Source organism: Prunus avium, chromosome 8 (genome assembly GCF_965620075.1).
Source record: "Prunus avium chromosome 8, drPruAviu1.hap1.1, whole genome shotgun sequence".
NCBI lineage: Eukaryota > Viridiplantae > Streptophyta > Magnoliopsida > Rosales > Rosaceae > Prunus > Prunus avium.
Genome location: NC_142291.1, coordinates 22,385,117 through 22,402,554, shown reverse-complemented (window position 1 = coordinate 22,402,554; position 17,438 = coordinate 22,385,117). Strand labels below are relative to the sequence as shown.

At 37.1% G+C, this 17,438-nt stretch overlaps 1 protein-coding gene across 2 annotated transcripts; it reads left to right on the top strand.

Annotated features, from left to right (window-relative positions):
• The first annotated feature begins 303 nt into the window (after window positions 1-303).
• LOC110752915 (uncharacterized) lies at window positions 304-9,624 on the top strand. 2 transcript variants are annotated; one of them, XM_021953679.2, is made up of 10 exons: window positions 304-481; window positions 598-832; window positions 1,528-1,653; window positions 2,448-2,600; window positions 3,731-3,860; window positions 4,036-4,077; window positions 6,110-6,448; window positions 6,544-6,586; window positions 8,447-8,524; window positions 9,363-9,624. In XM_021953679.2, exons 1-10 carry the CDS (start codon window positions 408-410, stop codon window positions 9,427-9,429), a joined length of 1,287 nt encoding a protein of 428 aa, XP_021809371.1. In that variant the 5' UTR covers window positions 304-407; the 3' UTR covers window positions 9,430-9,624. The 2 variants fall into 2 exon arrangements, with proteins under 2 accessions (XP_021809371.1, XP_021809372.1); XM_021953680.2 differs by lacking the exon at window positions 304-481 and having other exon boundaries at window positions 664-832; window positions 1,434-1,653.
• Window positions 9,625-17,438: the final 7,814 nt, after the last annotated feature.

Below are 17,438 nucleotides of genomic sequence, written 5' to 3'. Positions count from 1 at the left end.
TGATTTAGGAATTTAATAATATTACTTCTCAATTATTTCCCAATTTTTTTAATTTAATTTAATTTTTTTAGGAATATTTTTTTATTGATAGAGTTGATATACTAAATTAACACATACTACACGAATGCTAGGACTCAAACCCATAATCTTGTTTGAGGGAATAATTACTCCAAACTACTACATAGATTTTGAATAAGTGTTTATATTGTTTTTTGTTTTGAGGGTGATTGAGTCTATTCAAGTGAGCTTTTTACTATAGTTGACATTTATGAAAATGAGGGGTAAATTAGAATTAAAATCTCGGTTCAAACCCAAAGTCAGAAAACTTGTACCTAGTGATTCAAAGTGAATACTCATAAAATCGTTAACAAGAAACCAAAAGCTTCCATTTCGTCGATTGAATTTCAATGGAATCCAATCCTTCACGCTCCAATCTGAAACGCCCTTTATTTGAAGACGACGGCTCCGACAAACCCCCAGCGTAACAATTCTCAAAACCCTAATTGACAACCTATTATTTATTTCTTTATTTAGTTGTGGCTTCTGTTTGTTTCTCAGGAAACCATTTTACTGGAAATTTTTTGGGTTCATGTGCAGGCAAAAAAAGGTTAGGTTCCCCAAGGGGAAGAAGGCGAGGCCTGGAGATGAAGCCGTAAACAGAGGAAGACCTGAGGAGGCGGTTGGGGTTGGGATTGGCCCGACTCCATTGACGGACCCTCGTTCTGCCGCCAAAGAACGGGCCCAGCGCCGCAGCCAAATCACAACTGAGCTCTTCAGTGAAGAGACTGCGGGCATTCTCAACGATGTCTCTGCTGCTGAAGTTTCTTACAAGGTGTGTGTGATATTCTGTATTCGATTGATTTCTTTGCAATTCTCGACATTGCAAGTAAAGTAATGCTTTCGTTGTTCGGTGGTTTTTCTTCTATCACTATCATTTTTGCGTTGTTTGACTTCTGCTCTCGTATTGATGCCATGCTATGTTGCTTCAGCTGTGTGTGCATATGTAACATGTGCACATTTAACTATTCATTCCTCACGTTTTGTTTTGGGGAATAAGCCTTTCGAACCTTTGAAGTTTGTAGCTGATATGAACTGCATTTGGTTGGTTTCCTCAGAAGTTTAGAATTTTACTTCTTTTTGGTGTTATATTTGTCATTTTGTAACAATGCGCTTCTTAGTTACAACTTACATGGTGTTGTTGAGGCTGTGTGCCTGTCGCTGATGCTTTCAATGAAAACTTCCCTGATACGGCATCTAGTCTGTGTTGTTGCTTAAGATGCAAATCATGTGATTTGACCCTTATTATTATCTTCTTGTGGTGGAAACATTTGTTTTTATATGTCAGTAGTTCCACAATCATTAATAGTGCTTTGCATGCTTTTTGTTAAAGGAGTACATCTGTAATTTGGAATGGTTCTTTCCTGAATTGGCAGCATTTTTGTGAGTCGAGATGATTGCCAGATTCTTCTGTTAATTGGATTTGGATCAATGGAAAGGATAGCCAATGATTGGGGTATCTTTTGGCAGGATTACGAGGACTTTGTTGAGGATGGGATTCAAATAGAACCTTTCAACTTGAACAAGGAGAGGGAAGAAGGTTATTTTGATGCAGATGGAAATTTTGTTGAATATGCCAATAAAAATGAAGTCGAGGTAAACATGTGTAGCATTTTTTAAGGATAAATAGTTCTTCATTTTGCTTCTAAAAGCCAATTTTTAGTTTTCTTTTGGGTGATTAAATGTATCTAGTACAATTAGGTCCTGGAATTTACTGCTTTACTATGCTCGTAAAGCATTAATATATGTATACTGAGTTTGTTTGTCTCTTTTTAATTAATACAATGACTTGATTCAGTTAAAAGTAAAAAAAGGTCAAAGTAAAAATTCTCAAAATTAGAATTTATCTTGGTTGTCGTAGAATAGTTTGAGAACACGTGAAAATGCATAATGTTCTTGAAGTACACTGAGAATACTAACTAATTGGATTTGTTACACAAATATTTTCGAGACTGAGGCATTTTATGTCAAGCACAAGAACAGTGAGGTGCAAACCTTTCAAGAATGCAATTCTATGTTTAAAAATGGAGATTAATATAATTGAAATAAAGTACTTATTGTCATCCAAGATAATAATCAACCCCCAAACTGCTTATTATCTATATTTCATTCCTTTCTTCCGCCACTTTTTGCTACATAATTTCATCACGGATATCCCATCATCTTTGTAATTCTAGTGCTTTTGCATGCAGTTCACATAGATTAAAAAAAAAAAAATTAAGCTGGGAGGTACAGAGCTACTTACATATTGTTAAAGCTAAATAACACAGCATAGCCAAGAGCTTATTACAAGCTGGAAAGTGCTCCTGAAGGCACACTTACAACTCGCCTTTTAAAACAATGGTTACAATTATGTGTTCAGTTTCTCAATTTAATGTGGAATTTTGTAGGATGCATGGCTTGATAGCGTTGAAGTTGATACAAAATATGCTGGAAAAGGGTTTGCAGTAACAAAAGATGATGATGATGTCCAAGATTTGTCTTCTGATGATGTTGGGAAGATTAAAAGACGTATTGCTGATGTGCTTGAGCCAGGGGAAACGGTATACTAGCATTCATCTTACTCAGTCTTCTTCTTTGAATTAATTGTTTTCATTTGAAATTTCAACTATGTGAAGTGCTAAATCTAACATTGTCTGTGTTGTATGAGAAGAAACCATTAAACTCTATAAAATACTGCAAAAATGATAAAACCTATGACATAGGCTGGAGTGTACATTGATGACCTAGGATTGCAAAGGTATAAGAAAAGTGAAGCAGTGCCTACGAGTTTGTCCTCTATGTCTCAAATAGTAATCCTCTTCTTACTCTCGTGATGGCAATTCAACTAGAGTGGGAAAATGGTGGTGAAGCTCCTTGGTTGTTTGGGTTTGTTTGAAAATTGAACGCTCCTCTGGTACATTTGAGAAGGTTTGGCTTCTCCAATGGATCTTTCTTCCTCCTTGATGGCGTCAATTTTGATCTAGCCAAACCAAATGAGGGCCTAGTTTTTATAATGGACGGTTTTCACTAGCTTTAGCGAAATAATTGGGCTAAGATAAAATGAACTAATCGACCTCTCTTATCCTGAAGCAAAACCGTCCTAACAATTGAGTCTTTATGGAGAAAATGCAAGTGGTCCATCAGAAGTACACTTAGGTAGTGAATCCTACAGTTGGGTCTACTTACTGTGGATAAGGCTGGACCTGACAGATGTAAGTCTGGACCTCTCTAAGGGTAGGCCACAGGACTAGACAGCCTCCTTGGACTTGGATCTTCAACTTTTGTTGCGCTTGGGCCTGTCACATAACACTTGGCAAATTTTAGATTTTCCTAGCATAATATTTAGCAAAGCAAGAACAGTAGAATATGGTCATATCGTGAAGATAAGAACAATAGAAAATAATCGTATGCGAGATTGGCATACAACACAAGGAGCATTATACAATGTGAAATTTGGTCCTGAAAATTAAGGGCCTTACACTCCCATCATATGTGGTTGTAGGAATTTTGGCACTTTGACTGCATGAATGCAGAAGGGTGCTTGTTTGGAACGCAAAGGATTGTTGTAAATAATTCAAATGCAATATTGTTTTTGGTGACTTAAATTGCACTAAAGTAGCAGTTATGTTTTGGTTGATTGCCTACCACTTCCAACATCAATTGTATGAAGTAAAAATTTCTACTGTGGCAGGTTTTACAAGCTTTGAGGAGATTGAAGGGAACTTCAAATAACAAGAAGGAGAAGATGTCGGCTGAAACAAAGCGTGTATTTGACCAATTAACTGAAGATGCCACGAACCTGATGGATAATGGTGAATCCAGTTAAGTGTGTTATTGTTCTAGGAAAACTGCATTAGTTTTGTATAATCTGGCATAGTTGTTTTAGTCAGATCTAGTACAGGCACTTAGAAAATATGTTTTATTTCCGTAAACCTTTGGTAAGGAATCAGTTTCTGTTTTGGCAGAGTGCTTATTGGTTGAAGTTTTGTTTTGCAGATGTCTATCATGAAAAGAAAGAGATGTTTGAGCGTGAGGCAGGTCAGTGATATGGTTTATCTTTCACTTTTCTGAATTTTGGTATTTAATCTTCTTCTTCTATCAATCTTTTAATCCCCCTAGCTTAAGAGGAGAAGCTATAATCATGGTCTGTCTCTGTAAACTATTTTTTGTGTATGCATGCATAAACATGGTTATGTGCCTTGTCAGCTTCTTTGTGTTGTTTAGTTTTAGTAAGATTTACACTTTTAACTTAAAGAAAATTATGCCTTCCATTGGAGATCTGACTCTGGCAGGGCCCAGGCTATAGCATCCGTAGCCTGGTTTTTCCAGTTTATGGTGCGCACAGCCATGTCGGCTTTTTTCAATTAATTATTTTTTTTGTAAGGGCACTGCACCCATGGTGGTGGTCATGGCTTACAGCGTCTGTACTTGGTAAAGAAAAGAAATTATGGTAAGGGCAGTGGAAAAGAAAGGGTAGGGGTAGTTTGAGGATTTTTGGTCGGTGGCATAGTAAAGTTTGAGTTATTATTTATTTTTAAAATTTTTTGAAAACTTCTGTGGAGATTGGAATAGTAGCTGGATGGGCTGAACATATTGGAGGTGTCAATAGCACCACTCTTTGCCATGTCTGTTTATTTTTATGTGAGGTGTTTGGTGCCAAATGGTGTAGGAAAGCTCTTCAGAAATCATAAATCAAGGATGCTGTGATCAATATAGGTTGCAAGGGCTTGAATTGCAAGGCCTGTTTTTGGGAGAAGTTAAAGGTTATGGATGCCAAAAGTGTGAATGCTCAACTTCCCAAAGAATTTGTTGGTAAAATTTAAAAAGAGAAGTTGATATCTGGAACAGAAGCAACAATGCGGTTTTTGAGGACACTAGGGTTATGATTTAATGAAACAAGAAGCATTGGAAAAGTAAGTTGAGATGGACTGAGTTTGGCTTTGGAATTGAAATAGACAAGGGAGTTTGGAAATCTGAGTTATTTTTGCTGTTTTCAATAACCTGCGAATAATATTTTGGATCAATTATGATTTTGAGATAGTAATTGATGGTGGGTTGTGTTAGGACTTAGAAAACCATTGATTTTAGAATGTCTTTTAGGAAGAAGACTATTAAAAGAAAGCAATCTTTGCTAGTACAGTTTATTAATTGAGGTTGTATGTATTTCTCTTATGAATGTTTAGCTTATATAGAAGATAAATCCCAATGGAATGGGGAGCTACCATTTGAAAGATATCTCAAATAACATGAAAATAAACTATAATCACACATAATCATCCCAAAACCAGGTGCTCTCAAGTTTGAAATTTATGGTAAAACTGGTTACAAGAATATTACAAAAATAGCCATCTAATGCGTTTTAGTCAATCCAAGATTTAAGTAGTTTATTTTCCTCTATGTTCGTGCTAATACACTTATAGGGGATAATCTCCATTTCTCCAGGTATAGAGGTTTTCTTCTTTAATTTGCTTTTCAATAAGTAATAGCTGTCATTTAGAAAAGGCAAGAGCAAACAATCCAATTACATAAGAACGAGAGTTTTAAAAAAGCAAATAAACAAAATCATCAATGTGAAACCTGTCAAGAGACAATTAACACTTTCAGCAAGTTCACCTTAGTCTCAAAAGAAGATGCTCGTCTGTTTGAAAAGGAAAAAAAAAAGAAAAAAAAGATCCTCGACATCAGACTTGAAGGAATTGTTATCTGAATTGCACAAAAAGGGCTCTGGAATAATAATCATTTTGGGGAAATCATTCTTTTCATAATGAAGATTCACATCTTTAAAAGAAAAGATAAATAGAGAGAAGAAAGGAAAAGGATCGGTGGTTGTTAATCATAAGTTTGCTCCTTATTTTATTTTATCATTATAAGAAACAAGCTTTCATTAATAAGAAGAAACATTTCAAAACATAGGCAAGTTGTCCACTGGACAAACTGGACTACACAACGACAACAGCAACACAGATCAAACAACCTAACATTACATGGGTGAAATCTAAAATACAGCATGACACCAATTAGAGCGAGCTATGCTCCTTATATATAATTGTTTTTATCTTTTCTTTTTCAGAAGGATATGAGAGCTTAGCTCGGGCAAGAAGGGAAGGCACATCCACTAGTGCATACCAGGGGAAATCTGTTCTCAGCATGGAGTGGGGCACTTCCTCTGATGTAACCGGTCCTGGAGTACCCTCTTCAATACTGCCCGAAACTGCTGTTGGTACTTCCAATTCTAATGCACCCACTGCAGAAACCACAAGTAATGGTGCTGATGCATTTGATATATTTGCGGAAGATGATGAACATGTAATTGCTAAACCATCTTCTGAAGGAAGTACTGTGGTCTGTGGCCCTAATTCTGATGGTGTCAGCTCACTGCCTTCAAACAACTTAAACGCTTATTCTGAGAGTAAGCTTTTTTCTGTTGATTTTGATTAGAAAATTTAACATTCTGGGTGGGTTATTAGCAGTTGCTTGCTAACTTTTTTTTTTCTTTTCTTTCAGATGGAGTTTTGCAAAATGATTATGTGTTTGATGAGTCTTCTGGGTACTCTCTCTATCTACATCTCTCTATCTCTCTCTCCACCCAAATAAATAAATAAAATCCTTGATTGCTTGTACTTGTATAGTCTACTCATTGATTTTGTTTTCTTTTATTTATTTGGTACGCTTGATATTGACTTGATACATAATAGTATTTAGTTGCTTCTTGTCTAGTCCGTAAATGCTAATCATCTATTCTTTAGACCTGGTGGAGAAATGCTCTTTGTGGGGAATGGAATGAGACTAATTGAATTCATTTGCTTGCTGGCATTTGTTCTTTAGCCACTTTTAGATGGTTTGTTGTTATTGCTATTAAATGTGTATGTGTGTGTGTATACAGCTTTTCTATTATATGGTTAACCAATTTTTGCACTGCCAGTCAACCAGATTTAAATCTGATGTCCGAACCAGATTTTTGCACTGCCGGTCAACTGGCATGCACTGGCCAGGCGATCGGCAAGGCATCGTATTATAGAATATATATATATTTTCCGGATTTAAATTTCCAGATTTTGTAGGCTGCAAGGAGCAAGTTGCTTCGATGGGAAGCCAGTCAATATATTTCATCTCTTTTTTTTTTTATCCCATTCTCGACAGGGTTGACTGCCTTAGGTGTTGAATCACCTTATGAGCTTAGAGTTTAGCTTTTAACTCTTGGGACCAAAACTCGACAGTTAAAAACTAAAATATAAGCAAGGAACCTGTGCCGGTCGACTGTTAGGAGGAAAAATTACAGTGCTGGTCATTCGGCGTCCGTATTGGATGAAACCCGAGTCCCAATATGGCTCTGACGTAACTGTTAGCTTTCATCTGTATGTGTACGTCTGTCAATTGGCACCATAGGTCGTTTGACTTGGAGAGCAATTATTTTCATTTTTTTACTAGTACCAGTTGAGCCGCACAGGTTCTTCCCTTAGATTTTAAGCTTTATTTCTCAAAAACTCAAGATGTAATACTAAAATCTAAACTCATACGGTGATTAAAAAAAGATTTTACACCCTAGAGTAATCAACTCAATCAGAAATGAGATTAAAAAAAAAATGGAAACATGATAAAAGATTGATGCCAATCTAAGCAACTTGGTCCGGCCTAAACCTTAAACTACATAGGGAAATGTTATCCTGTCTGAGAGTTTGGCAACATAACTATTTTACTTTTCCAGATTGTAGGGAGAGAAACAATGCCCTATGTATGTGTGTGTGTGTGTGTGTGAGGGGAGGGCTGCAACTGTGGAAGTTTGGTACTATTTTATAAAGGTTGACATCTCATCCACATGTACTAGTTGAGTTTTATAGAAATCCATTCAAGAGCAGACAGTTCCCCATTCGAGTGATGCCTCGTCATTTGAACACTGTATCTTCCTTTTTTTAAGTGTTGTTTCCATCCCAGTAGGGTTTATTAATTTACAAGAATCTCATTTGTATATTTGAGTATTTTTATTCTAATAATTAATTTCGATATCTACTTTTAACACTGGCATTCGAATTGCTAGGGGTACCGTTCGTTGATGCGGGGCATCCCCATTGTCTATGTACGCTATGGAAATGTTCTAATATATACATATACATGAATTAAATTTGTCAAAATACTACAAACATTGTATGCATAAATCAGTGCTTTAGAAAATCCTCTGGTTACGGAAATCGTATTCGTTATTCTTCATTTGTATATTTTGAGTAATTTTATTCCAATAATTAATTTCGAATTTTACTTTTAATATTTAATTACTTTCGAAATCCATTGGTCTGACTGGTGATCCTTGGTCCAGTTGCTTTTCCTTGATGCTAAATAGTGATCTGAACTGAGCAAATTTTTATGTGGCTATTTTGGACTAATATAACCTATGTTTGGTTAATCCTTCTAGGTACTATTATAGCAGCAGTTTGGGATGTTATTATGATCCGTCTACAGGATTCTATTGCTCTGCTGCGTCAGGGCTGTGGTAAAGAAAGCTTGTCCTTGATTTTAGATTCCATTGCTTTTTGTTCTTTATGCAATGCTCTGTTTTGGGTGGATAAGTCTTTGTTTGCATGTTTTGAATTTTCATACTGGTTGGTTACTTGTTAGTTGGATAGGTCCTGGTTTATTCTCAGTTCTTTATATAGTCTAAGGGTTAGAAGTTTCTAGGCTTACGTCCTTTAAGTTCTTTAAACATTAGTAGATCTAGCTGCACTTCACACTAAATTTCAAATACATTTTTGTTATTAGCCCATTCGCTATCTGGGATTCTGGGCCTTTCATACCTTGCTTTCTTCATTGTAACTATGTGGTTAGTTTACTGCATAACCATGCATTGTTGAGCAATACTAGCACATAAATCACAACTAATTTCAATTACTTATTCTCCCATCCAGAAAAAAGGAAAGCAAGAGTGGTTTAGATGGCAAATAAAGTCTGTTAGGGGTACTTGCAGTACTTACAGCTGTTGTGTTCGACTTCGAGTGTATTAGATTTGAAGTAGTTTCCATCTGAAATTGTCATTATGTGTGGTGGGTTTTATTGGTCAGGAACATGGTTTACCAATTACAAGTCATGACAACTCAAGGCATAGCAACTGAAAACTTTCTGGATTTACTAATAATGTTGGGGGCAATAATAGAAAGATGACACAGATTTAAATGAAAGTTTGGCTTGACCACCGTAATCTACTGAGTTATTGGAATAGATGTGAAAGGAAGTTTTACACTACTTTGGTTAATGGGTTGGTCAGTTGGTTCATGTAATTGCCAAAGATGTGTCTTGCGACCTTATACATGTTTTTTCTTTCTTTCCAAATATAGGTACTCATTCAATGCAGAGACGGGCGCATATGATGAAATTCACCAGGCTGCTACCAGTGTGAATTGAGTAGGAAAGAGTTTTGCTGCTTCACTGAGTTTGTACAGACCATAAAGCCAAAAGTTTAGGGTGAATTGTTGATGGGTTAGATTAGATATTTGATGCCCCCATAGTTTAATAGTACAACTTAGTATGGATTGTTGTTTCTCTCTCGCTCCCTCCCCCATAGTTTAATAGTACAACTTAGTATGGATTGTTACTCTCTCTCTCTCTCTCTCTCTCTCTCTCACACACACACACACACACCAATTTAAGCATAGTACGAAGGGAAAATCTCAGCGTTTAACTGATCAGAATTATCTTCTTGTATGGTAACACATATTTGCAATCAACAAGACGGGTATTTTTTTAATTAAAGAAATTTCTTTTTTGTTGTCTTTTGGGTTTTGTGAGTTCAGAGCTGCTTTTTCCTTTTACTATCATGCAATGATTACCGAGAAATTCTTACCTATTTTATACAAATGGGTAATCTCAAATGGGTCGCTCCCGCATGAGATTTGCAGCATCTCTCTCTACCTCTCTTATTTGGGCCAAATTACCAACTTGGGGACAACCTGCTCTATTAGGTTTAATTTGAAGGAAATACTTGCTTGGGTTTAATTTTTAAGCAAATCTACTTAGAACAAATTTTAGGTATTTTTCTTTTTCTTGAGATGAAAACAAAGTCACTTACAACAAAAAGCCCCTAATACAAGGGGGGGCCCAAAGAGATCAAAATAGAAAGCATTAACAACAATAAGGGGGGTAGGCCGTTCTTCCATATACCTGCCAAAAAATTGGTTTCTCTATGAGCATGGCGAAAGTGCACTTCTCAGAAGGAGCTCAAATGGTGAATATCCTGCATGAGCAGCCATAAAGTCCATGGAGCTTGGGCTTGGCCGAGAATGCAATCAATGACTAATTTAGAATCTCCTTCCACAGTCCACTTGGATTTTCTCATATCCTCTGTTAATAGCAAAGGCAAGACCTTCCCGTACGTAAAGCTTGACACTCAGTCACAACAATGTTAGCCAAACCAAATCTTATTAGCACCAGCAAGAAGAACATTACCACTCTTTTAGAAGGACAAAACCAATAGTTGTGTAGAAACTGATTTTCTCTTATATTATTCATTTGATCATTATACAATATATATATATATATATATATATATATATATATATAATAATCTACAGTTACAGCAAGTCATTATCATAAACATAAATATGGAGTTATGACCTAATAACAACGTAACTGACAACTGACCATTTCCTATCATTAGTAGGATTAACTATTGTAACTAAAATACTATCGTAACTCCCTAATACTCCCCCGCAAATCAAGCGCACACAGCATAACAAGATTTGCATGAAGAAACTACATAGTAATGTAGATGGCGGCAGCAGTCGGTTGTAGTAGTCCAGTAAGGGGAACCAAAAAGAACTCCAATCTCCATAGTTGCAACAGCGGCATGAGAGAAACAAAGTAAACATAACGCCTATTGAAAGGCAGGAAGTGAAGGAGCGCATGGGCTCATGGAAGGAAGGAATTAAATGACAAGTTGACATATAAGTTAAATGGACCTAGGAAACAATTTTAGGCACCTGAGAAACATAACTCTACCTAGGAATCACCGTCTAGGTAGGATAAAGAGCATGCGGTAAGCGAGAAAAGAAGTAGCCACGTAGAAAAATAAAAGTTGTCCAAAATAAAAAAAAGTTACACCCATAGGAGGAGAGGAAGTGGAAACAAAAGAAAATTTATCACATGGTAAGTAGAAAAGGGACACGTGCAGAGAGAGCAAAAGGAATATTTGAAGGGAATAATGGGGTTAAGAGAGGGTGCATCACAACAGTAAAGGATAGGAGGTGAAACCAACTTGGGACACAAAGAAAAGAAAAAGAGAGCATGGGCAAGTTTGAATTTCAAAGCACCATAGAAACAATAAAATAAGGTATGGGGAAGAAAACCACGTGGGAACAGAGAAGTAATAAAGAAAAGATCATCACAAGAGCATAGAGGCCCATAAAGATTAAAATAAAGAGGAATTATTGACCCAAAAAACAATAATAAGAAATAAAGAAGGAAACCAAGTGAGATAGAGAAATGAAAAGAGAGTGTGGGCAAAACACACATAGAGAGAAAATCCTTTCAAAATAAAGATGGAAAAAGGAGAGAAAAAGAGGAGAAAAGTGAACACCCATTAAAAGGAGAAAGTAGTCAAGAGAGGGAGAAAGAACACAAGATGCGAAAGAGCGCATGGGCTCATGGAAGGAAGGAAACTCAAGAGGCCAGAGCCAACCCATGACTGGGAGAGAGAAAACACAATTGAAAAGAAGAGAAGAGAATACCTTAGTAATATAAAAGAATTATAAAAAAAGGAAGACAATACTAGTAACAAAGAAGAAGAAAGGCAACGCAAAAGAACAGCGAAGAAGACAGAGACCAGCAATAAAATCAAAGAAAGAGATTGGGCTTAAGAGGGGAGGAGAACACCGGTTGAGCAGAGATAGAGCGTGAGAGGCCGATACCAAAATAGCAACACAGAGATACCAAGTCGGCAACACAGTGATAGGTCTTGAGTGGTCGATACCAAGTCGGCAACACAAAGGAAGAAACAAGGGCTGTGCAATGGGAATAACGGCAGTGTAGCACGACAGAGAAGGCTCGGCGAACGTTGATGAGGCTCGCGGAGGAAAGAGAGACTGCTAGGTGAACGATGACTGGCAACATCAACAAACAAGAGGAAAAATATGGAAACCACGATAGACAATGTCTTTTAGGAAGAAGACTATTAAATGAAAGCAATCTTTGCTAGTACAGTTCATTAATTGAGGTTGTATGTATTTCTCTTATGAATGTTTAGCTTATATAGAAGATAAATCCCAATGGAATGGGGAACAACCATTTGAAAGATATCTCAAACAACATGAAAATAAACTATAATCACACATAATCATCCCAAAACCAGGTGCTCTCAAGTTTGAAATTTATGGTAAAACTGGTTACAAGAATATTACAAAAATAGCCATCTAATGTGTTTTAGTCAATATAAGATTTAAGTAGTTTATTTTCCTCTATGTTCGTGCTAATACACTTATAGGGAATAATCTCCATTTCTCCAGGTATAGAGGTTTTCTTCTATAATTCGCTTTTCAGCAAGTAATAGCTGTCATTTAGAAAAGGCAAGAGCAAACAATCCAATTACATAAGAACGAGAGTTTTAAAAAAGCAAATAAACAAAATCATCAATGTGAAACCTGTCAAGAGACAATTAACACTTTCAGCAAGTTCACCTTATAGTCTCAAAAGAAGATGCTTGTCTGTTTGAAAAGAAAAGAAAAGAAAAAAAGGTTCCTTGACATCAGACTGAAAGGAATTGTTATCTGAATTGCACAAAAAGGGCCCTGGAATAATAATCATTTTGGGGAAATCATTCTTTTCGTGGTGATTTCTCCACTCCAATTTTATCCACTTACACTCCTTTTTTAGATCATTATAAGAAACAAGCTTTCACTAATAAAAAGAAACATTTCAAAACATGGGCAAGTTGTCCACTGGACAACCTGGACTACACAACGAAAACAGCAACACAGATAAAACAACCTAACATTACATGGGTGAATTCTAAAATACAGCATGACACCAATTATAGCGAGCTATGCTCCTTATATATAATTGTTTTTATCTTTTCTTTTTCAGAAGGATATGAGAGCTTAGCTCGGGCAAGAAGGGAAGGCACATCCACTAGTGCATACCAGGGGAAATCTGTTCTCAGCATGGAGTGGGGCACTTCCTCTGATGTAACCGGTCCTGGAGTTCCCTCTTCAATACTGCCCGAAACTGCTGTTGGTACTTCCAATTCTAATGCACCAGCTGCAGAAACCACAAGTAATGGTGTTGATGCATTTGATATATTTGCGGAAGATGATGAACATGTAATTGCTAAACCATCTTCTGAAGGAAGTACTGTGATCTGTGGCCCTAATTCTGATGGAGTCAGCTCACTGCCTTCAAACAACTTAAACGCTTATTCTGAGGGTAAGCTTTTTTCTGTTGATTTTGATTAGAAAATTTAACATTTTGGGTGGGTTATTATCAGTTGCTTGCTACAGTGGGTTTTTAACATTTTGGGTGGGTTAGGCGTGCCACTATTGGGTATGAGACCAGCCCAATAGACCTGGTGTATGTGGTACAATGAGTTGATTTGTTGTGTTTGCGCTTTGTTCTAGACCTCTATTCAAGCCATTGTGCTCCAATGGGGGTACTGGCCTAGATTAGTTCTTTTCTATGCCTCAACTAAGAGGACTTCAATATTCTTTCATTTGTGTATGTCAGCTTGACAAGTATGAGCAATACCTGATCAAACAAGGGGAAAAACTGAGATTGTGTCTGTTAGGGTTTAGAAACCTGGTTCAAATTCAAGCAGCCCTCCGACTAGGCCAATAGGCAATTCAGTCCCAATGATGTAATTCGGGCCCAATCAACCTTCTATTTTTCAGACTAATATAGCCCTATTCGGGCCTAGACCCTTCCTTTAGGTCTGAATGATAAATTTAAAAAGTGTGAAAACGGGAAATTAAATTAATCTACCGAAGCATTTATAATATATATATATATGAAAGCGATTAAATGACAAGTGCTTAATGAAACAGTTAAAATAAATTCTGAGATCTCTTTATTTGATTTTAACTTGATAGCAAAAGGAAGATAAGAGTTCTTAATTTATCCATTCAACTAATTCAAAAATATAAATTACAAAGCAAGGAAGGGCTAGAGATTTCTCTAGTCAGACAAGTACATGAATTCAAACTGATCGTTTTAAAAGAAAATCATACCATGAAGATGGCAGAGCAAAAAAAGATGTCAACTAGTTATCTGGAAATTAAGCAGGTTGGTTTGAAAAGATCTTGAGTTCTTCAAGTATTTTCGAGACGTTGCGTCTAGTTTGGAGAGAGAGTCCTCTTCTTATGTGGCGGAGGCTCTTTATTTATAGGCAAGGAGAGAGCTTCAAATGATGAAGGCTGAAAAAGGATATTTGGCTGCTATCCAAAGTCTGTTGATCCACTTATTTGAACTAGTTCATAGATGGGACGATGGATGTTTCTGACAAAAATTGTTGGTCTTTTGCGATAGTCCCCTGACTTGAGTCCTTTGTACTCGGAAGTCTGGTTGGCAATTCGGCTCTTTCTGGTTCTGGTGGCTTTTGTACAGCTTGTTTCCTTGCTGGGCGAGAAGGACCATCTCCTTCAGACCCTCAAGTGGGTCAATGTGTAACGGTTATCGATCTTTTTAACTTTAGTGTGACTCAAAGGTCTGGGCTCCCTATCTTTATGGGCTTTTTATTAATTTCTTTTATCTATTGATGGCCCACTAAGCGAAAGGGGTCCTTAGGCTGGGCCTGGACCTGAAGGTATATTATTTTGAGAAATAGACCATTTGTGGTCCATTTTCAAAATATGGTACAAACAGCAACATAACTATTTTACTTTTCCAGATTGTATGGAGAAAAACAGTGCCCTATGTGTGTGTGTAAGGGGAGGGTTGCAACTGTGGAAGTTTGGTACTATTTTATACAGGTTAGCATCTCATCCACATTTATTAGTTGAGTTTTATAGAAATCCATTGAAGAGCAGGCGATTCCCCATTCGAGTGATGCCTTGTCTTTTGAATAGACTGTGTATCTTCCCTTTTTTTTTATAGTGTTGTTTCCATCCCAATAGGGTTTATTAATTTACAAGGATCTCATTTGTATATTTGAGTATTTTTATTCTAATAATTAATTTCGATATCTACTTTTAACACTGGCATTCGAATTGCTAGGGGTACCGTTCGTTGGTGCAGGGCATCCCCATTGTCTATGTACGCTATCCTTCTAGGTACTATTATAGCATGGATATTATTATGATCCGTCTACAAGATTCTATTGCTCTACTGCGTCTGGGCTGTGGTAAAGAAAGCTTGTCCTTGTTTTTAGATTCCATTGTGACACCCCGACCCAATTTTAATTGTCCATTAAAAATTTATTTATTTATTTAATTATGAAATTATAATTTTGCTCTCGGGGATAGGGTCATTTTGGTCACTTTTTAATCTGGAAGGATTTTGGGGAAATGAATGACACTATTGTGTAGATCGCATCGATACGAGTTCGTAGACACGTAGTGGGCTCAAATCAGAGTTGAAACGAAGAAGTTATGATCTACGGAAGCCTAGTGGCATAACCATAAATATTTTGAAAATGGTTTTTAAAAATATGATTTTTTTTCTTCTTCTTTCTCTCTCGCTCTCTCTCCCCGACACCCCCCTCCCTTGCGAACTATAGCTACAGCTGGCCACCAAATCTCATGAGACCAGTACCAAAACGTCAAGCTCACTTCCCTCATCCAGCCCCACCCCATTGCCGCCACCATCAGCAGCCCAGGTCGCCGGAAAAATGAGAAAAACGACTGGTTTTTAGGTAAAACTTCTGGCGTTCGTTCTAGCGATTCCGGCCACCAATTTCTCCGATCTAGGTATGCTTTTTCATCCTCTTAATGTGTTCTAGCTGATGGTTGGGTTAATTATGATTGATTTTTATGTTTTGGAACTTGATTTATCGATTAAAGTTTGGCCGATTTTCGACTTGTGTTTTCGACAAGTTTCGGTCACTTTTTGGGCATGGTCCAAGAACAAAAGTTGCTCCACTCATTGTCCTGGTCACGTAGGTATAGGTCTTGACCGACGATTGTGAGATTTTCTGATCATCGGGATTTCTCTGGACACCCATGTGCTGCCAGCGCGTGGGCACTGTTTGGGTAACCCATTTGGTCCTAAAATGATCCACATGTCTTGCCGAGCACAACAGTATGCTCGGATTTGAATTTGGTTACCGTTTGACTGTCGATCGGATTACGCATATTAGGCGTTATTAAGGTTCGATATGTTTGGGCCGTTGGATCAACTCCATTTTCATATATGTTAATCTAGGCACCTCTAGTATTGTGTAGGAATTCGCGGATCGTGAATTGGAGCCCCGGATGCTTCAGTTCAATAATTCAAAGATCAGGTTAAACGGTAACCGTTCGATCGTGCGATCGCCAGCGATCCGACCATTCAATTCAGACTAAACTTGCAGGATATGTATAATAAAGCCTGTTGAACCCCAAGGAATTTTCGAATCGGAAATCAGAGGTTGTGGGTCTCGCGGGCTTGGTTGACAAAGTTAGGGCAGTTTGACCCATTGGTTGACCGTGACTCTTCCGAGGTTGTTTCATCCTTTGAGGAGTATTAGACCGACCTTATTAATGAGTCTTGACTGTTATTTGAGTTATGTTGATTATGTTGAGATTATGAGATTGTTTTATACACTATAAGAAAAAACCTCTTTCACGATGAAAGATTTTGTGACCAACCCAAATTTGGTCCCCAAACAAGGTTATGGGCGATGAAGACCACAAAATATGTCCGAATGGCGACAAAAAAATTTGGTTGCTATGAATTGGCGACCAATCTCAAAATTGGTCGCCTTTAAGCTTGAATATAAAGTATTAAAATGGTGCCATTTTCCTTATTTGATATGTTGGCAACGAAATAGTTTGGTTATGGCTGATTCTGGGAGAGTATAAATTAAAAAATTTCCCTAACCCGTTACTTTCCCCAATTTACTTCTCTCGTATCCACTATCTCCATCTTCCACACCACCGATTAAGGGTGGGCATAAGAATTGGAGAACTGCAAAACCGAGCCGATCCGAATTGAAAAAAATCGAAAAAATTGAGTTGACTAAAAAGTCAACCAAAAAAATTCAAAAACCGAACTGGATCGGTTTAGATCGGTTCTGGATCTGGTTTTATCTCCTCCAAGCCCAACTTCAGCTAACTCCATGCCCAACTTTTGTTGTTTACTTTACACCATAAAAAACACAAAACAAATATTGTTCTTTTAGGGCCCATCTGGTAATGTTTTCTGAGAATATTTTCAGAGAATGAAAACAAGAAAACGAATTTGCATTTTCAGGAAATGAAAATGTGTCTAGTAGATTAATTAGAAAACATCTT